Here is a 22,000-nt window from a genome sequence, read left to right on the forward strand (position 1 = left end):
ATAGTTTTCTCAGATGGTTTTACTAAGTTAACATAAAGTGATATTAAAACCTGACAATAGGGCTTCCCTGGTGGCGCAGTGGTTAAGAGTCCGCCTGCCGATGCAGGGGACGCAGGTTCGTGCCCCGGTCCGGGAAGATCCCACATGCCGCGGAGCGGCTGGGCCCGTGAGCCATGGCCGCTGAGCCTGCGCGTCCGGAGCCTGTGCTCCGCAACGGGAGAGGCCACGGCAGTGAGAGGCCCGCGTACCAAAAAAAAAAAAAAAAAAAAAAAACCTGACAATAATAGCTCAAAAAGCTGAAACTGTAAACCACATTTAGCTATCAAGAGAGCTGCAAAAATCTTAGCAAGTTGAATCTGCCATTCTATTTAGAAGAATAGCCAGAGTCTGTTTTGTGAAGGTAAAAATGGGTTAATACTGGAAAGCCTTTTGGTATCAACTTGGCTAGAAAAAGGCAAAAAAAATAAATCCTAAAATTTGTAGTAACCTAGGAATACAAAGATATTTCCTTAACTTAGAGTATTTATATGAAACTAATACCCAAGATTATGGTGAAATGTTAGAGACAATCCTATTAAAATTAGGACTAAGATGCTGATGCCTGCTATCAATGTTGCTATTTAACATTGGATTTTAACGCTCTAGCCAATGTAATAGGACAATAAAAATAAATATTAATATTGAGGAGGAGGGCTTCCCTGGTGGCGCAGTGGTTGAGAGTCCGCCTGCCGATGCAGGGAACACGGGTTCGTGCCCCGGTCTGGGAAGATCCCACATGGCGCGGAGCGGCTGGGCCTGTGAGCCATGCTGGGCCTGCGCGTCCGGAGCCTGTGCTCCGCAACGGGAGAGGCCACCAGCAGTGAGAGGCCCGCATACCGCAAAAAAATAAAAATAAAAATAATATTGAGGAGGAGAAAATACCATTATTTGTGAAAATGATTCCCTACCTGAAAAATAACCTTAATAAATAAAGTGTACTTATAAATCAATAGAAAAAATGAATACACTGTAGAAAAAATGAGCAAAAGACATAATTCAGCAATTCACAAAAGAAGAAAGGCAAATGGTCAGCCAAAAGTAAACATGCCATATTGTACCTATCAGATTTAAATAATTAATGAGATGGTCTGGGTAGGAAGAAAGAGGCACTCTCATACTCAGTTCTTTAAAAAGTGTAATAACTTACTTATAATTTGACAGTATGTTTTAAAAGCCTTAAAACATACACAGCCTTCGACCCTGCAGTTCTACTTCCAGCAATGCAGAATAAGCAATCTAAATAACTACAGCTGGGGGCAGAGAGAGAATTGTGTTCACAGATGTTCACTGTTTATAATATCAGAAAATACTGAGGCAACTTATAGTAGTTCATTCATTGAATTCATTATGATATGTTCATACAATATTTTATGGCCACTAAAAATGATGTTTAAATGCTCATTTATAATTTTTGAATTGTTCACAATCTATTTTGATAAAAAATAAATTTTCAAAATGATGTACAAAGCACTGGCTCATTTTGGCATATATATTAATTCCTTGTCTAAATGCATATAACCTTAGTATATACAAAATGTTGACAGCGGTTATCTCTGAACAAAGAAATGTGAAATTTAAAAATTTTGCTTTCCTGGGTCTTAAAGGGATGTTAGATCTGAAGGAAGCTAGGTACGCTGTAAAGGGAGCAACCGTATTGGGTGTGTTCAAGGAGCACCGGTGAGCGTGCTGCAGGCCAGGCTTGCCATTGGCTCCGACTGTTGTCTACTGTAGGTATTTGGTGCCTGACCTTAGAAAAATTGCTTCACCTCAGTTTTCTCAACCAGGAAATAAAAAGAACAATTCTGCAACACTTGGTAAGTCCTAAACCTCACAAACAGAGAATAATGAAGTCGCCCTGCCCCTCCCCAAAATCAAATCTGAATTTGGTCAAGCTTCTGAACCCAACTACTAATTTACAGAAAGCCGAGAAAGAGCGGCATGCCCCAGGGATACAATCAGCAAAATCCCAACGGTGAGAAACTCTACAGGACAAATAACCTAGTTTCTTCCACAAATATGTCAACATGAGACAGAAAAGAAAGACCTGAAAATATATCAACCAATGTAAAGATGTTGGTCTTATTTGAATTCTTATTCAAACAAACAAGTGACTGTTTTTGATATAATGGCATTTAAGAGAAATTTGTGAATTTAACCATCGACTATATATTAGGTGCTACTAAGAAACTATTGTTAATTTCTCAGCTGTTACAGTGACAACTGTGTTTGCATTTCTTCTAAACTTCCTTTAAGAGACACACAAATATTTACAGATGAAATGATGATACACTGAATTTGCTTTAAAATAACATTAGGGAGGGGATCTGGAGGTATGGATAGGGCAGGATTGGCCATGAACTGATGTGGGTACGTGAGGGTTCCCCCTACTATTCAGTCTACTTTGTGTACTTTCGAACTTCTTCATAACAACAACACCAAAAAGAAGTTTATGTTTTAAAAAGCAAGTACTGTTTCCATCTCTATGATGAAGCTGATGGACTTGAACTGTAGACTTTGCAAATTAGAAAATAAACATTCTTTGCCAGTGGGGACTCTGAAAGTAAAACGAAAGGCCAAGTGGAGAAGAAATGCAACAGCGAAGCAATTCTTCTCCCCCAGTTTCCCAACACATTAGAAAATCGAAGTAAGAAACTGGGAACACCATCCCTGGGCCAAATTCCTTCCCAGCAGAGCATATTTCCTTTTCTCTGAGCAGCTCCCCGGAGCCAAAGGAGCCTGCCCGGCCATCAGTATATTCCTCCTGGGAACTTGAATGCCTACCGCTTGGCCCAGACGTTTCGTGTTGATAAGACAGCCCCTTACAGAGCTCTGCCCTGTGCTTACCTGTGCACTAGCTCCTGGGGCCCTACAACGGCCCTATTGTACTGTTACTGGGATTGCTACTGTTCCCTGGAAGGACAGTGACGTCGCACAGCCAGGAAGTGGCAGCAGTGGGACCCAAGCACACCCTCCTGTCTCCCCACCCTTGCCCACCTGGACCCAAAACCCAGCCCACCCAAAATGTGCCTCCCACCATTTCCAACCAGGTGCTGAAGACCTGCGCGCCAGCCCCAGCTGTCCTCGAGGTTCTTTTCAACTCCTACCCTCAGCTCCGTGTGTCAGAGTCCTGGAAGGAGGTGATCCCTGAAGAAGTGTTTCAGGTGAGGAAGCTGCCCCTTCTTCCCCCGTTAGTACAAGACTGTCGTCTGTTTCTGTTCACCCACGTGTGGAGTTTTGCACTAATACTCAGGTAAGTAGAAAACATCTGGAGAAGAGAAGAGAAAGGCAAATTGGGGGCATATCTGATGTGTCTGTTTTTCTTCTGGAGGCCCAGTAATCACACAGCCTGTGGTTCTGATTGGGGTCCTGTGGGCTGCAAGGAACAGAAAACCGACCCACACAGGCTTAAGACGCTCAGGGCTGCAGTAACCACTGTCCAGAGGAGGGTGGGCCGTGGAGGTCCTGGCTCCTGGGTGTCAGTTTCTTTCTCTGATATCTTAAGATATGGCCGAGGCAGCTGCTGGCACTGCGTCCACACACAACAAAGTCCACAGGTGACTGTCAATTAAGAAAGAGAGAACTTTTTGTTTCTAGAAGCCTCTAGAAAATGTCCCCTCATGTTTCACTGACTTGAGTCCTGTTCAGATTACTGAACAACAAAGTGTGCTCTCCAAAGCGGGTGGGCAGAGGGGAATTCTAGGAGGTTCTACCCATAGTATCTGAAATCACCCAAAGCAGACTTCCGTCTGACTGGGCAGGAGCTGCACTTGAGAAAAGTATCCGGACCCTCTCGGGGAGGGTTGTCCCGCATCAGTAGCCGGGAAAGGATCACCTGTGCCGCCAGGGCTCTTCTGTCTGGGAGAGAGACGTGCGTCGGTTCCGTGTGCCCAGACTGACGTTCCCCCGCCTTCCTTTCAGATGCACCAGCCTTTCTACCAGTCCCTCTTTGCCTTGGCCCACAGCCCGCGCTGTCTGCAGCATCTCTGCCGCTGTGCCATTCGGAAGCTGTTTAGCAGAAAGTGCTTTTTCCTCGTGCCCCAGTTGCCCTTGCCGAAGTCCCTGCAAAATTACCTTCTTCTGGAGCCAGAGGGGGTTTTGCACTGAAACCCAGAGATTTGGACCAAGACACTTGTGCTCTTCTGTGGAGGCTCCAGGGTTACGAGGGGCCCTGGATGGGACTTGGCACCCACCCTGTGCACGGACCTCACCCAGCTTCAGGTCCACCTGGGCATGGAATTGGCAATAAAGGCCCTTTCTGCCTCTCAGGGTTGCTTGTAAGGACTGGAACTGTGAATATCGTAGTACTTGTATCAGAAGGTACCTTTCAACGGAGGTTGAACTAAAAGGTATACATATTGTTCCAAGGTCTGTCTCCTGCCCACAATGCGTTGGCAGCATTCGAGCTGCACCCCGCCCCCCCCAGCCTTCAGACCCTCTGCCTCAAGGGGAACACCCCACCCTTCCTAGTGCTCAGACCCTTGGAAAGACTTTGTCCTCCAAACGTGACAGACGTACACACTGAGAGAGGACACTTCTGTATCGAGAGCCCCTGCCTGGGAGCCCACTGGTGCTTCCCAGCGTATCACAGTCCAGAGTCCCTAGAAGGACGTCAGAGGGGCGGTGAGCCAGACGTTCTGATCCGACGTGGGTCTTCTGTGCAACAGCCTTACCAAACGCCAGCGGATCCAGCTGTGGGGAACAGTCCAGGAAGCCAGATGCCGGGGACAGACACGGGTTCCTGGAGGTTGCCGTCAGCTCAGCCCGACCATCCGGGATCGGAGAGCATCCTTAAAGGTCGAGGGCTGTGTTAACTGTCTTTTATTTTCTGTATTCTGGTGCTTCGACATCTGGGGCCTTTCGGACCCTGGAGGGACTGCTCCTCCCAGGGTTAGCCAACTCCTAGAGATTGTAAACAACATGCCCCCAGGCATCCTTTTCAAATACAACTCGACCAACCCAGAGTTCACTACCTACCACCTCCCTGGAGCTCCAGCCACTGCCCCTCCAGAGCCAGTCCCGACAACCAAGGCCAGCCCCTCTGCCCTGGAGCCCACTGCAGTCATTCAGACTAGCCAGTCCTACGCCTGTGTGTCCTGCCTCGCCTATCCTTTCCATGGAAACCACAATAAAGTCTCTTGCCCATGTCCCCTCCCCCCACTTCCTGATCAACCCTGGTGCCTCCCCGTGTGGTGTGACCCTTCTCTTGGGAATGGTGACTAATAAACTATCTCTTCATTGATAACTGTCTCCCAATCTGTTGGCCCTACTAGACCTCACATTTTCTATTAAAAACCATCTCTTAAAACAAGGACTCTTTGTTTTCATCCTCTGAGGATAAGCAGTGGCTGCCCATTTTCCAGTTTGAGCCCGTGCAAGGTGCGGCTGGGACGAACCTCAGGAGGGCGGGCACGCCATCCCACTGTTTGCAGTGCGCAAGTGGGGGGTTCCACACCCCAGTAGATAACTGCGGTCTAAGGTGGGATGCTCTGTCTGTGAGTGAAGCCCACTGTGGAGGTGAAAAGAATGAGGGTGGGCGTCACGAAAGGAGTAGACCGGCTGCGCCTTGGTGGATGGCCAGATCTCAACACAGCGGGTCAGGCCAAGGGAGGGCTAGGACAGCATCCCCCTTCAGCTGACCCACCCACATCCTGCCCTTTGAGACCGACATCTCACCCAAACGACTATGTAAGCACGGTTCAAGATCCCACACACCCTCACCACAGGCAGATGGCTCTCCCCGAGCCCCTCCCACGTAGCATTCTGGAGCTGCCCCTGGATCAAAAGGAAAACTTGAACAAAGGCAGGGGTGCAGGGAAGTGCACACACCATGGAGGAACAGTGATTCGTCCGCCTGGAGGGGAGGGTCCCTATGCTTCGGCCACTGGAAGGAGGCCAGTCGGGAGGGTCTTGGCTTCCAGATCAAGGATTCTGAACTTCATTGCACAGGCCATGGGGAGCCACAGAGCAGGTGAGCAGGTGTGACCCCAGTGAGACTCTAGGAAGTTCCTGCGTCCTGGAAAGGGATGCAGCACACCAGAGGGCGGGTAGGAACCCATGGTGACACCCCAGAGGTGGGGCTTCAGATCCAGGCTGCTGCACTGAGCAAGGAGAACAGTTACAGGTATCTACCGATCGGCTGCAGTTTGCTCAGCTGGGAAGTGAAAGCGTGCGTACCTCTCTCACCGGGCTGGGACTCGGTGAGATAATTCGTGAGGGCAGCAGGCTTCTCCAATCTGAAGGGATCTTGTTGAAATGCAGATTCTGACACTGGCGTCTGGGGCGGGGCCCCAGATTCTGTGGGTCGGCCAACTTTCACGTTGCTGACGAGCTTGGGTGACGCCCCTGCCCCTGGTTGGTCCTACTGAGAGCAGAGTGCAAAGCCCTAGGCCCAGAGGCGGCCCAGAGAAGGAAAGCAATAAATGGTTCCTTCTCTTATTATGGTTGTTTGATTATTAGGAGAAGAAAATAGCCTAATATTGGGATAAAGACTGCAAAAATGGAAAAGCAAAGCAACGTTATTTATGAGAAAAATGAGAAAGGCGGAAACAGTAAGAAATACAGCCCCAGCAGCTACTAAGGAGCCCTGTCCTCACGGGATTTTGCAAATGAGAATCTGAGTGAGCCTCTGCTGCCTGACACAGCCTGTTCTTCAGCCTGCCCTCTCCACCCCCCTCCTCCTTAGAAAACAGGTGGTATTTCTGAATGCACTAAATTTTAAATATGTTTTGGAGTCCCGGAACAAAGTAGAACTCTTTTAAAACACATTGACTTTAAATTTCTAAAAATCTGATGAATAATGACCAATTATTACATTTTCAAAAACATGTTTTTCCCCAAATTACAGCTTAAAAACAACAACATGATTCTCAGAGTGAGCCCCAGACATCTCCCCATAGATGCCGAAATTCCACCCCTGTGGAATTCTTATTCATTATTTCACCCCCACCCCCCAAGAATTTTCTTTTAAAAAGCAGATGCTCCCAGGTAGAGCTAATCCATGAAGTTCCTTGGGGATAAACCATTCACTCATCCATTCAGTCATTTGTTCATTCCTTTAACCAACCCTGTCTGAGCCTGCTGGGGGTGGAGCCCAGGGCTTAGGGCTCAGGACCCACCACCCACAAGACAGGCTCCTAGTGGAGCTCACAGCCAAGCCAGGAAGGCCAACTTGTCAGCAAGGCTGTTGGAGAGACCTGGGCACATCGGGGGAGGTGTGGAGAGAAAGGGCCACTTTCTCCGCTTTCTCTCTGGCTTCACCTCTGCATCGAATGAGGGCCCCTGTTCCCAAGGCAGGTGGCAGTGCGGGCACTTTGCAGCTTCCCTCACCAACACACTCATCAGGCAGTCACGTGACATCCCCGATGAGCACCCACTCCGCCCTCCCCCACCAGCCAGTACCATATGCGGTGGGTCCAGTACCTCCAGTATAGTAGCGCTCTTGGTCAACATGGACCCATGTGCAACAGAAACAGAGCAATGAAAGATGTCAGGAAGTCCTTTACCCTGCCCCCAACTCAGGTACGTGACTACTGCACAGAAAAATAGGAAATAAACCGGCACTAGAAATTAGTTCTGAATCAGCCGCATTCTAGTGGCTCCAGATGTGCTGAAAACGATTCCTGATGTATGGTCATGAGTGCATGGGACAAAAATGGCAAGTGTGGTGGTTTGGGGGTTATCTTAACCATCAAATGGGATGGAATTCATTCCTAGTTTTTCAGAATTTAATTACTGCTAGCAATTTGCTTTGTTAAGCAAAAAATAAAATAACTGAAAAAATTTGTAGTATTGAAGACTGTCTAGCTTTGCCCTATGGGTCATGTGGCAGGAGGTTCTAAAATGAAGGAGACTTGCATAATTCCACACAGATAAGGGGGGGGAGGGGAAGGACGAGACTAAGAGAAGGAGGGAGGGAGAAAAGGTGGGAAGGAGGGAGCGAAGTAACTTAGCTGAGTAAAACATCCGAAATCTTTGCAGCTAGAGTTATCTTGTCTGTCTTCTTTTCCAGCGAACAAAACATACCCTGGTATTTCTTTTTTTTATTTATTTTTTTTTATTTTTTTGCGGTACGCGGGCCTCTCACTGTTGCGGCCTCTCCCGTTGCGGAGCACAGGCTCCGGATGCGCAGGCTCAGCGGCCATGGCTCACGGGCCCAGCTGCTCCGCGGCATGTGGGATCTTCCCGGACTGGGGCACGAACCCGCGTCCCCTGCATCGGCAGGCGGACTCTCAACCACTGCGCCACCAGGGACGGCCCCTGGTATTTCTTTTATTAAAGGGTAAAAGTGTTTTCCATTCTTAAACAGTTCATATTAAACATCATTATTTTTCTCTCTGAGTATTTTACATAAACTCAATTCCATAAGACCTAAACTTTTTAAATTTTAAATTTAGTGTTTAATGATGCATTCACATGGTTCAAAAGTCAGAAGGTAATAAAAGAGTAGATGATGTTTCTACTAAAAAGGAAAAAGATAGCAGAGGAATATTTTCCCTCAAACTTTGAGTATCTTTGACTATACAACTGTCATCTGACCGCAGAGAATTCAAAAATACGCACATGAGGTTCTCTGCCTACAATGGTCCTGAGAAGTTTCACCCCTTTCCATCCCGACCATACCCTGGACAGGATGAGATGTCCACAGCACAGCTAGATGGCCAGACACAACCCACAGCCCACAGGCAGGCAGGGCACGGACATGGCACGGTGTGATGTGTCATGTTTAAAATTCTGAAGGCGGCATTGGGCTTCTCTTATTAGTGAACTTAAAATCCATTTAATTTTAAGTTCCATGACAACCATCCATTGCGCATGTTTTGAAGACAATCAAAACCACTGACTCTTTAGGAAGCATTTGCTAATCCCAGTAACTGTATATAATCTCCACAGTTTCAGTCTCCGAAATAACCCTTACGTTTTCACGTTGATGGGACAGGCTGTTGAACTTTTGCAAAGAACACTTAACCCTCTACAAAAACGGTATAAAATACAGGCTTGGAGAGTGAGTGGGTCTGCTCCAGTGACGGGTCCTGACACGGACATCTGAGAGAGAGCTTAATCACTGCAATTGCGGACGTTATTAGCTTGCCAAGTGCTTTTCATCTTTTAAGGGCTGCCCAAGGACCAAGTGATAAACCAGGAATATTGCATCTTTTATTCCATTATTTCAAGAATAAATTATTCCTTAGTCAAATTTTCTACGTGCACTTGGGATATTCAGGAGTCCCAAAGTTTCAACTAGGATAAAGGTCGCGTCTTATTTTTGGCTTTCAGTCGGCTTTTCAAACTCTAGGGTTTGTCTTGAAATTGTCAGTATCGTTCTGATTTAAAACAAAAATTAATCTCGTTAAATTGCTAAAAAATAAGCCTGAGTGAGGTCAATTCCTGCAGCCCAGCGGGAGGATTCCAGCGTTGAAACTTATTTTCATGGAGTCCTGCAGGTGGCGCCATAAGCAAACGGTCTTAACCGGCCCACCAACCGGCTCTCCCCGGAATCAGAAGACAAGATTTTAGCTCACATGCTAAAGGGGCGGAGAGTATAGGAAAACTATAGAATCGTGACATATCATATAGAATTATGTTGCTATAATTTTAAAAATCCGTAATTAAAATATTGATTATGGGTTTGCCTACTTCCTTTGTATTAAGTATGCACGTTTTATAGGCAATGTGTTTATAAATAAATATAATTTTAAGTTGACTCTTTTACGATGCCATAATGACAGCCCAATCCTCATTTATGTGTTCAACGTGTTCTTTAACAAAATTATACATTCACCATTGCAATGTAACTAGCTGGGTTTTCAACCTTCATCTAATCTTCCGGAATGGTATTTCTGCAGTCCTAACACTCTGCTTAATCACTCCAATAAAAAGAGTAGATTTCTTTGTAATGCAATTTGTAAGCAATAAACATGATTGAGAATGCAGTGTTTGCTGTCGACTATGTTTAACGCAGGGTTTTAATTCGGTGTGTAATTATTCATTTGGTAGGCACTTTTCCCATTCACGTATCTTTTCCCTGCTCTGAAAAAAGTTAGTAAGTTGGGAAAACATTGGGGAAACAGGATTTTCTAGTACTTTGTGCAAGCCGGAGTTTGATGCAGATGTTATGGAAAAAGAACCTTTTTTTATCTGCTAAAAACAGGAGGTCATATTAACTCCCAGTACAGACACATAAAAATGTGATTATGGGTTCTAAACACAACGCAGTGGGCTCCTAGCTAACAATGAGATTTCTAGGAAGTGATGCATAAATTCTTCAAAAATGACACATTTCTCACGTTTCATTCCAATTAAATTACTGAGGCAGCTAACAGCGAGGAGCACAAAGTACGGGGGTAAAATGAGGGTTTTCTTCTTGTAACTGTATCTCTGTGAAAGTATATTTTTATGAGAAGCAGTTAATATTACGCTATTATTTTTCAACTGCGCTGGGAGGGATATCTTGAGTCTTTCTTGTCGAGAGCTCTCCCCGGAAGAGTCTGCTCCTTTGTTTCCTGCGTTTACTAATAAGGGAGAATTGCTCCGCAGGCTACAGCCCCAACCCGGGTCTCTGGAGTGAAAGAGCCCAGCCTGAAAGGGGTTCCGGGTGTCAGTCCTCAGGGTCCCAGGGTTGGGCCCAGTAGCTGCCCACAGGCCTACGGCCGCGTGACTCAAATACGCCCGGAGCTCCACTTACAAACTGCGGCGCGGGGCCGGGGGTAAGGGATTGGGGGTCCGCACCCACCCGCGATCCGCTAACACGCGGGGCGGGTCCTCCAGCGCCCGGCCCAGGTCTCCGGATCCTGAGTGCGGGGGAGGTTCTCCGGGTGGGCCGGGAGGGGGATCTAATGGGGGGGAAGACCTGCTAGGCCAGCCCGCCGTGCCCCCCCTCCGGGCGAGCCTGGGGGCGTGAGGGTCCAGCCCCGCTCCCAGGACGACTGGGCTCAGGGCTGCTCCCCCGCAAAGGAGGCCAGAGGAGCGCAAGACCGCCCGGGGGGAGGCGGGAGGGGGCGTCGGAAGACAAAAGGATGTGAAGCTTTAAATTCAAAAAGATGTTTCTGAAAGCCTCGTCCTGGGGTTTGAAAGGCGCACCGAGGACAGCGGCAGAGCGATCCCAATCAGAAATGCGATTTGAAGTCCTAATGAACTTGATTGCGTGAACATTTATAATCCCCCATGGCCCTAAATGAAATCAGATATAATCAGAAGATACCGGGAAGGGAGTGTTTACAGCCGACGCCGGGCGGCTGCGGGACGGGGTGATGCGGCCCCGGTATTGATGTCGAAAATGATGGATAACGCGGGAATGGCAAATATACTATTTGTCTAATGGCTCGGCAATTAAATTCCCCTGTAAATGACCCATGCCTCATTTCATCCTAATCTATGGAATTTTGATTGAATTCGTCAGCTCTAATTGAAAAATACTGCACTTTAATGTCTGCATTGCAGTTTCAGGACGACAGTGGTTTTAATGAGACAGTGCCCCCCTGACCCGGGAATATTTGAGACTTTCACTCGGAATTTAAAGCCAGAAGATTGCTCAACTGAGCGCTGCGATATCCGCCCCTATATCCACGTTCATCTATCTCCAGACGCGATTTAATAAACGCACTTGGGGATAAATGCGCCCCCGACCCTCGCGCCCACGTGGCAACCAAGGGGCGCCCCCTCCCGGAGATAAGAGTGGAGGGGGCTCGGGGCGGTGCATTGGCGATCCAGGGGAGGGGGCCTGTCCCCTTCCCCGCCCCGGTGCCCCGCCCCCGCCCCCGCCCCGCCGGCTCCAGGCCCTATCGCTGACCACTGCCTGCGACTTCCCGGGCCAAACTCAGGCATCCCCGCCCCCCAGGAGGCGGCCCAGCTGCCTGCAACCCGTGCACGGGAAGATGGGGCCGACTTCCGACGCGCTTTATACGCAAACGACGAGGCGAAGACATCCCTAAGAAATTAGCTACTTGCCGAAGCATATTTACTACACTGAAATGAATTAAAGAGAGAAATTTTAAGTCGTGCCAACGAGATAATTGGGCCACCTTAAAACTGGAGATTTTGCCCCTTTCCATAAAAAAAGCAAGCCGGGGGTGCGGTAAAAATCGCCCCCCACACCCGAAACGAGATCAGGCCCGGCTGCTCAGAGAACGGAAGTCTGGGAGTGCGAGGGAATAGTCCCGGCGGGGACCTTGACGCGGCGACCCTCCAGCCCGGCTCCCCGGCTCCAAGGGGCCGATCCCGACAGAGGCCCGCAGGGGGCGCCGTCGAGCCAGGGTCCTGCAGCGAGAGCGGAGTGCTGCCGAGCGGAAAGGGCGGGTCAGCCCTTGGTCCCTGGCTGGCAGCTCGCGTCCCACCTCCCAGCTTCGTCCGCCCGCAGCGTCCCCACGGGGTTCGAAACTCCAGCGGTGGGATGGGGATGGGGGCCCTGGGGAGATGGAGTTTGGGGGGAAGCAAGACGCCAAAGTGTTCAGGTTGCCCACCCCTCCCCAAAGAGGAATGTATTTGAGCTTTGTTCGTTTAGCACATGAACACAGTTTACAGATATTTTATTTAAAGTAAAATAATCTGAAATGACAGAGAAATCATCTCCCTGGGCAGGCAGTGCCTAGCGCCCTTCTAATGCTAAACTTAGTGATGAGGGCCGACTGCAGAGGGACGCTCCGGGGCCGGCGACTGTCGGCGCCTCGGCCTCCGTTTGTGCAAAGAGGATGAAGCTGTGCCGACGCAGGGGTGGCGCTTTGGGACCTCTCTCCTCCCGGGGAAGACCTCGTGTGTCGTTAAATACTGTACCGCATCCTGATCCATTGGTGGCCTGTGCTTTGTTTTCAGTGCTAAAGAGTCTTGAGATCAGAGGCTGCCTCAAATTGATACTCTCGCTCTGAGCGCACAGGCTTGCCGCCCTGGCTGCCCCGCGTCCACCCAGCACCTGCAGCGCTCCAGGGCGGCGGGCTTGCTTGCAATTTAGAGACCCTCCCGAGCATTCGCTCCGGGCCAGGCGCCCTGCCACCTCGTGCTACGCGATCTGGTTCAGACCACCCATGACATAAGCAATCTGCTAATTATCTGCGTTTTAGGGATGCAGTCAGGCCGCTGGTGAGACAGAGCCGGCATTCCCGCCCACTACGCGGATGGAAAAACTGAGGCCGGGGTGAACTCAGCGGTGCACCCAGGCCCCTCAGGCCCAGGTGTCAGAGGGTTTCTTATCCTTTCCGATTCTAGGCCCTGCTCAGGAGGAATCAAAGAACTAGGAGAACTTTACATGGATTTTAAAGAGACAATGTGGTTTTTCTGTGATCACGTCCAAAATCTGATCATATATCTTAAGGCCTTGCGCAATCACGCAAGTCTGATTTTTACCCCCTCATTTGTGACAAAGCCTTCTCTTGTAGCCTAGACGTTCAAAATGAAAAGAAATTGGGACTTTTTCTGTGCAGTTGTAGACATGAAAAAGGTAGACTCCTCGGCCCTTCTAATTCCGCAGAAGGGGAGCCCGCTTCCATCCCCTTGGAACCGCAGGGCCGAAAGAGGCCCTAAAGCCGATGCCATTACCCACATGACACGTAGGCGGCACTCTAGATCGCCGCGCGCTCCACACACCCAAGGTGCTTTCCACACTAATATTTTTGAAATTTCAAAGTCTGAAATAAAACTGTTTCCTGCCATTCTCTCATTAATTTATTAATATATAACACTTTTTGACTTCTGTTTACGGATTTTAAATAACCTTGTTAGATGATTAAAATTAAAATGTCAATGTGACATTTGCTTCCACAATAAATGATCCATTTCTTTACATTTTAAAGTATAAGTTTCCGAATAACTTACAATATACTGAACGAACTGAATTTTAAGGGTTTTGGGGTAAGAATGAAGTTGAACTTTAAGAAGTCTCTCATCTCTTAAGTCTTCTGGGGTTTTCTTTGCAGTTTAAGTGGGTCTGAGAGAAACTTGAGGAAAGAGGGAAAATTATAACAACCAAGAGATGAAGTAGCCTCATATGCTCAGGGGGAGAGCTGAGGGGCAGACGGCCTGAAGGAGCCCACTCACCGAGCCTTAGCCTCTGCCCTGCTATGGGGTCTGTGACTGTCCTCAAGGGCTGCTCTGCTGTGGGCTGGTCAGAGCAGGCAAGGGACACCCAAGGGAGCCCTCAGAAGCAGCCTCGGAGCCCCTCTGCTGGTGTCAGTGGCAATGTCCCCTGCAGGTGGAAGTCACCTCAGTACGGCTCACCTCAGTACATGAGTGTGAAGGAGCTACGAGAATAACCTCCCCTCCCAGGGGTGTCATCATGCAGAATAAATACTACATAGCGAGATGTGAGCAGCCTTTCTTTAATGCTCTGCTCATCGTTCAGAAACAAAACAAAACACTCTTTCAACAAACCCACACACACAAGGGGCAACATGGCCCGTGCAAAATATTTTCATGTCCTACAAAACCCAGAAATGTCCCCTAGGGAGGTGTGGGGACAGCATTCTAAAGTTTTCTGGGTTTTTCCCACTGTGTCTCAGAGAACTGCACTCCTCATTCCCTCATTTTCCTGTCTGGGTGCGAATGCTCATGTAGGTTGTCCCCAAATTAAAACACATGCGGAGGGGCGGTATTAAGGTCTGCTCTCTATCCTGGTTCTTGGTTCCTTCTTTCTCTAAAGTTTGGGGACTTCAGGCTGCACCCACAAGGGAGATACAATTGTTGGTAGCAAACTTATGCAAATTGAGCCTTCTGTATATTTTCAGATGATAAATGGAGGAAATTCAAAGAAATTCTTTTGTTTCGGAGGCCTAGGAGATCAGCATTTCCAATTATTTCTGCAATCACCACCAAGGAGGGGTTGTATATTGGGGGACATGGGGCGGAAGGTTTTAGAGGTTTGTTTAGAGACCTGAAAACAAGGATTCCCTCCTCCTAGTAGATTCCAACCTTCTCAGGCAGTGACAAGGAGCAATGAGGACAGTGGGTGTGTACGATCGAAACTGGGAACAGTGTATATTGTCCCAGCTTGGCAAAAACAGATGCCCAGAAAGCTGGCTCACCTCCTTGAGCCATGACTTACACCCATGACTTACCCATGACTTACAGCCACCCTCAGGTCAGTGAGCAAAGGAGCCTGGGGAGGTGAGGGCTCAGAGTCTGAGTGTCGAGGAAGGGGCAGTTGAGTCCTGTGGCCAGCCTCTACTGACTGTCCTTTTCATGAGCTCTGGTTCTTGGTGGCTTTCAAGCCCCTCAAACAAGGGTCAAAGATCTACACTGGAATTTTCCTCCAATGTGGAATGGGTCCACCCCAGTGGTTTGGGGGTAAGCACTCTTCTCTTCCATGCTTCTGTAAGTTGGGGGCCCTATTATAAGTGAAGTGTTCCTGGTTACCTTTTCAAGTGGCTTCCACATCTACAGTTAGTTCCATTTAATGGTTGATTATAATAGAATGGCTCTCTCCCCACCTCCATCAGCCCACACCGGCTCCTGTCCTCCCATGGGAAACATCTGTCATTTAAGTCAATCCTCCCCCGAGAGTCAGATCTGTCCTCTGGGAAAGCCTCGTGGAGCTGGGTTGGTCAGTTACAGACATACCTACCCTTGAGGTTCCCAGATGAGCTTATTGATAAGCGAACTTTTTACAATGACCTTTCCCCCAGAAATCCACGGGAGGGATTCGTTAGGACGAACAGAGGCCATCCCAATTCTCCCTCCACATTTAGCCAACATCTCTCCCCTCTGTTTACACCCAGTGCCATGCCCCGTCCGGTGACATCCTTTCTGGGTCACAGTTTCTTAATCAGAAGGGGCAGGAACCAGAGGACATCCAGGCTCTGCTTTGCAGGCATCTCTGGAGAAAGGAGAAACACAGTGCCGCCTGGGAGCATCTCTGCGTTTTATTCGGTCCCTGTAGAAGTTGAAGTCGGAGCAGCGCCCTTGATTGTGGTGGCAGTTGATCCAAACACCCTCTTGCTCCCTCCAGTGTGGTTTCCAAAGGGTTAAATGGATGAACTCTAGGTAAACCTCGTCCTCTTTAACAGACAACACCCCTGCAGGGGGTCGGGGCCATCGAGGGGTGGCTGCTCGGCCGTGGTTTGCGAGGGCCCAGGAGTCCCCAGAGGCTCCAGTCTGAGTCCCTTGGCGGGCTCTCCCGGGCCACGCGGTCTCCTCCCGAGAGCTGGAAGCTGGGAGGGCGCACTGCTGAGCCCCGGCCACCGGTCGCTTCCTACTTCCGCATCCCCTGGACGCCGGCTGTGTCCGGCCCAGGACCGTCACAGTGTGTCCGGCGCCTTCCGGATAAGGCGGGCGGGATGGGACGGGAGGGGGACAGTAGCTGACCCGGGCGTTCCAGGAGGGTTGCCAGTACGGGGGTTCCCAAGGCCCCCCGGCTCAGGCTGGCGCACCCCCTCACCCCTCGGTGCCCTCTGCCCGCCTCCCGGGCCGCCGTTTACGCGGCCCCGGGATTAGCATCTCTGTGAAGTCCCGCAAACAATGCCCGCTGTGCGGGGAGATGAAAGTCGGGCGCCGGGTAGCGGGGCGCGTTTGAAGTCCCCGAAAGGTGGGGCCGCGGGAATCCGAGGGGGCAGATGCGTAGAGATAAAGGCAGGTGAGAAGTGCCGCGCGGCCTGCGCCTCCCTTCCCGGCGCTCCCGGGCCTGGGGTTAGTGAACTCGCGCGGCCTCCCAGACGCGCGGCCCGAGCCAGGCCCGCGGGAAAGATGCGGGCGCTACTCCCCCCCAGCCAGGCCCTCGCCCGAGGCCTCGGCCCCGCAACTACGGCCCTCGGGCCGGCTCCCGGCCTGGCCTCCGCCCGGTGCTTCTTCCTCCCAGCTTGGGAGCTCCGGGGTGGACGGGCTCAGTCTCCGCTGAGAATCCGCTTTGCCGGGGCTGGGTGCTCCCGGGGAGATGCGTGGTGAGCGCGGGCGCGGGGCTTCCAGGACGAAGGTGTCAGGCGATCCAATACCCCCAGTGGTCACGAACTCCCCACTCCAAGCTCCGGGGCTATTCTGAAAAGGAACTAGGACCCCTGCCTGCGCCCTTGGACTCCTGGACCCCGGCTCTGGAGCCGAGGCCCGCGTGGGGTGCGGGGGAACCTCGAGCTCCACGCACTCGCAGCTGGCGTCTGGGTGCGCCGTCGGCGCGTCCGCGTCCGCAGTCTCGCGGCTCCCGGGAGGTGTAGGACCTCCCCGCCCTGGTCCCCAGATCCCACCAGGGCTCGGCTCGCGGGCCACGCGGCCGTGGCTCCGCCCGTTCCTCCGCGCTGGGGTGGGGATGGCAGCGCAGGTGTGAGGGTCACGTTTCCCCGACTGCAGTCCTGCGGGGAACAATTTCCAACTCCTCCAAGGACATGCAAAAAAAAAAAAAAAAAATCTCTTCACGTTTCTGGTTTGCGGTTTTGTTTCTGCTATTTTGAGGGTGGGGGACAAAAAGCAAAACTTTCTACAGAAGAATGTCGCAGCACACACGGTGCTGCAAAGTGTTTCTTCTTCAGGGCGCTTTAGAAAACCCCCCGGTCCTGCTTTCTGCACGGCCAAGGAGCAGAATAATGAAACCAAAGACTTTTATTTTATAAACCACTTGATCTTTGCTTGGGAAACTCTATTAATTGAATGGGTTTGCCTTTTTTGCCAGTCCCCTTTATCATTATTTATGGGCTTTAAATTGTTTAAAGTTCCCTTGACGTTCAATTTACAAGTTTGGGGACTTTTTTTGTTCTGCCTTTTGTCCTGGAGAAAGACATCGTGTTGGAAGTGCTTTGAAAAGCCAAACATGAGAGGTTGGCAATGAAAGGGAAGCGGGCGAGATCCCTTTTAATTCCGTTCTGTTGGTGAATGGCTCTTTTACATAATTGCAGGAGCTATTTCAAAGCCAGCCAAGGGCTGCCTTCACTTAGAACCACATGGAGTCTATTTTGGGCTTTCAGATTTAAAAAAAAAAAAAAAAAATGGCTGAATAAAATAGTTAAAAAAGATGAGGCTTCAATGCTTTCTACTACTTGCAAATTGGTGTGTCTGATGGGGAATTTTACACAAGCACCCCTTTGTAAGTGCATCTTGGGCTTGGGAGGGACTGTTCTGGGTTAGCTGGGTGTGAATCCCAATTGCCCTTCCATAAATAAAACCCATCCCAAGCTATTTCCCAACTATTGCCAGGAGCAAGAGCTGCGGCAATGACCTAATGATCAGGCCACTCAAAGTCCCTATAAATAAAAACAACATGGTTGCCCGAGAAACCGGCCTGTAGCCTGGGACTGGGCGGCGGGCCGGAACACCCGGCCCGCTAAGCCCGCGGGTTTCTCCGCACCCACGGAGACCTGGGGCTCCCACGCTGCCTTCTCTCCACGACCACCCGGGACCTCGACCCTGGCGGCATCGTGGAAGCGCGCGGTTCGCGGTGCTTCCTTCTCCGGGCTGGACTCCACAGGCCAACACAAGTTTGCTGCATGAATATTCATTTCCTTGTGCATTGAGCATTTTACACTCAGCCTCCATACACCTGCGTGCAAAAGCTGACTGGGACAGCCCCGAAGCATGGCGACAACTTAATTACCATCACATTTACTGACGTCTGATGTTTTAAGTGGCCTAATACTGTCTTGACACCAGCTTGGCACCGGCCGAGGAAAGTGTCCAGGGCCTGGGCCAACTTCATCCCGACTGGAGTTTCCCCGGGAAAAAAAAAAGTTCGCAGAAGTTAACTGGAGTTGGAGGACGCAAGATCTCCCTGCGGGTGCATCCTTTGCTCTTCCTCCTCGGAGGGAGGGGACAGGGGACACCTAAGGCAAAGTTGCAAAGGTCTGTGCCGGCCGGTTTTCCCGCGCAGCCTGGGCCGAGCTGAATCACCGAGAGCTCTACAGTTGGAGGGAGTTCCGAGCTAGGCAGGTCGGAATCCGAAGGATGGATAAGCGGTGTACCTGTCTCTCGCTGCCCAGAAATCTCTCCGAGGAGCAGTGGAAAAACTCTAAAGGCTTTTATTATCCACTGTCCCCTCGCTCTGAACGCTTTGTAGGTAGCTCAGGTGCCCCGAATGAATCTCGTTAACCACGGCGAAACACAAGGATCCTTTTATGACGCGAACAGTCGTTTTCTAAGCAGTTAAGCATTAGAGGAGAAAATATGACTGCACTGCATTCGAGAAAAAGCACACTGGTAAATAAAATTCATATTGAGGAGAATTCCCTTCACTCCTTAACTAATAAAGGACATTAGGACTATAACCCCTGTAGTCAATACTTTCCACGGCAGTTTACGGGTGCAAATAATACGCCATTAAATTATTTCAAGTGTACCTATAATTCAGTGGACCTCAATCTCCTTGCTGAACTTTAAATGTGGAATTATCACCGAAATAATCAAAGGAACCTCTGTCCCTTGGAGGGTAATCAGGGGATGGAAGTCCCTAGAACAACATTTTTACGCCAAAATAGCAAAGTGGATGGCAAATCTGCTTAGGTAAAATGAGTAACAGCTTACACAGACATGCCAGTGTCAAGCAGCGAAGGGACCCGGCTGTATCAACGTAAATCAAGCAGTCGAGCGTTTTTTTTTCTTCTTTAGTATTCAAAAAACAAGGTAACCCTGCCCAAGACGGTGTGACTGTAACTATCTCATAATGAGAGGGAGTATTTATTATGCTCATAAAGAAACCAGACTTTTGCCCTGGGCTTCGATTTTTTTTTTTTTCTTTTCCTTTTCTTCTTGTGCTTCCTTTGCAGGAGTGGAGAAAGAGGGATAGCGCTTACAGAGCCCACAGACGTCTCCTTCCCCATGTATCCCAACGGGAATTCATTTCCCCTCACGCCGCCTAAGCCACCTCGGGGTCTGGGCGTGAAGGGAGTGGAGGCAATACAGGCAGCGTCCTAATGAATTCCTTTCAAACCGCCTGCGGCCGGAGCCATCTATTACTGCGGCCTGGAGTGGGGAAAAACGCTGGAGACGCCTTTGTCCTGGTGGGGGGGCTGGGGGAGGAGGCGAGGAGAGGGAGGGCGGCTGGCGGCAGGGACAGCGAGTTTTCTCAGCCCTCCGGGGCGCCGAGGATGCACCCTCCCCTCGCTCCTCCAGGGCCCGTTGGGTGGGCAGTGGGTCCCCGGCCAGACTCCCGGCTGAGGAGGTGGTCCAGGATTAAGACGTCCCCCAGGGGGCCTTCGGGTTAAAGCCAGAGAAAGAAGAAGAGCGAGAAAGAAGAGCTTCAAAGAATCAGGTCGATAAATTCATAAAGATCGATTTATCTTTATCTCCCAATTAAATGTGCTTGTAAGTGATACACAGCACACGTCCAACACGGGCCAACTCCCCGACCACTAGCTCCTTGGCGTGAGCTGATTTTTAATGACCGGCGTAACAGTGCTCTTCTCTCCTCTCCTCCCGAGTCCAGTGCTTGTCGGCCGTTCCGGGCGAACGTCTAGACCCAGGAAGTTGGAGCCGAGGCCCTGGAGGCGCGTGGAAGCCCCGCGCGCGCTGGCGCGCTTTGCACGGTCTGCCCTTGCCACGAAAGGATTCCATTTTAAAAGGGAATACAAGAGCTGAAAGTTTTGTTTTTATCATGGTGAAGGGGATAAGAACATTCCTAACACTCACCCCATCCCCGCCAATTCCCTTACTCCCAAATTCTGGGTTTTTACCACTGTCGAGACGGGGGAAACATCTTGAGGGAATCGACTCCATCCTGCAGTAGGCAAAGGGGAACCGCGCACCCTCGAGTCCTCGCGCTGGAAACCTGGCGGCGGCGCCGGGGTGAGCGCTCCCTCCGTTCTCAACGTGCTTAATTAGCGCCTATTTACAAAACGCAGCATTTATTTGCGCAAACATCATAAAGCTTTCATCAGGATAATCTCACGTTATACAAACTGGAGGCACAGCAACTCCCCCCTTCCTCCCCGAGGATGGAGCAGATAAAGGACTCGCTTTATTATCATAATTATCGTGGCTGTTATTTTGGTGCGCAGGCAAAGTGTGTAAATAGGTGCGATGATTAAGAATGTCATGAAAAATGAGGAGGGATCGCTCACTGGAGGGCCCAGCTCGGGATGGGGGCATCAGCAGCCTCCCCACGGCGCCGGGAACGCGGGGGCGCCTCGAGCAACCCGGCGGGTTCCCTGCGGCGGGCAGGGGCTGCTAGCTCCCGGCCGGCGCCCTAGAGGCGGACCTGGAGGGGCAGGACCTTGCCCCCAACTCCGGGAACCTCGCCCGGACCCCGGGAGCAGCAGCAGCAGCACGCCGCAGGTTTGCTCCAAAGCATGTACCAAAGAAATAAAATGCCCGCGGTTTAGACGCGGCCGTCGCTAGACCCGAAAGCCGCCCTTGGAGGCGGCCTCGTTGAGGCTGCCGAGCCCCGAGTTTCGAGCCTAGGAGGTGCCAATGGCCCCTTTCAAGTTTGCGCGGCGCGGGCCAGGCGCACAAGCTCCGGCTCTCTGGGCCGCGCGCTGCGCTCGCGGCGTCCACAGCCTGCTCTCGGCCAGCCCTGGTGGAAGGGGCGGAGCCCCACTTTAGCCCCGCCCACTCCTGGCGCAGCCAATAGGCGGCGGCTCCCGGCCCCACGTGAGGGGAGCCCGGCCGGGCAGCAGGCAAAATGTGAATGAGAAAGAGGAGCGCGATTTAAAGGTGCTGGCGGCGCCCGCCGAAGACAAGTGCGCCAGCTTCGCGCGCTCCCCTGCGGCCCGCAGGAGGCGACCGACAGCCAGACAGACAGACGGACGCGCAGACGGCTGCGAGCCCGGGCCGAGGGCCGCGGAAGCGACGCGCGCGGGTTCCGACGGGCAAACGGCGGGCGGCAGCTCCAGAGAGCCCGCGGGGCCCGGGCGCCCGCTCCACTCCGGGGCGCACGGCCTCACCCGCCCACCGCCCGCACCAGCTCCCGCCAGGCATGCAGCGGGCCCAGGACTGAGGGGTATCTGCTCTCCGGGTCCCGCTCGGCCCCTGCCCGGTGCACCAAGTTGTGCTCCCGGCGCCTGGCGGGCTTCCCGGTGGCGGCGCGGCGCGGGGACTTTTCGCCTCTCGCGGGCCTCTCCCGAGCGCGTCT

General features: G+C 51.2%; 1 protein-coding gene across 1 annotated transcript in view; it reads left to right on the forward strand.

The window, feature by feature from the left end:
• Nucleotides 1-5,324, forward strand: part of ASB18 (ankyrin repeat and SOCS box containing 18) — a 63,561-nt gene extending 58,237 nt beyond the window's left edge. Inside the window, exons 5-6 of the mRNA XM_060015465.1 lie at nt 3,087-3,200; nt 3,958-5,324. Coding sequence (XP_059871448.1) covers nt 3,087-3,200; nt 3,958-4,143 — 300 coding nt within the window. The 3' untranslated portion in view covers nt 4,144-5,324. The remainder of the gene's footprint in view (nt 1-3,086; nt 3,201-3,957) is intronic.
• The last annotated feature ends 16,676 nt before the right edge of the window (nt 5,325-22,000 follow it).

Source organism: Delphinus delphis, chromosome 7, assembly GCF_949987515.2.
Source record: "Delphinus delphis chromosome 7, mDelDel1.2, whole genome shotgun sequence".
Classification (NCBI taxonomy): Eukaryota; Metazoa; Chordata; class Mammalia; order Artiodactyla; family Delphinidae; genus Delphinus; species Delphinus delphis.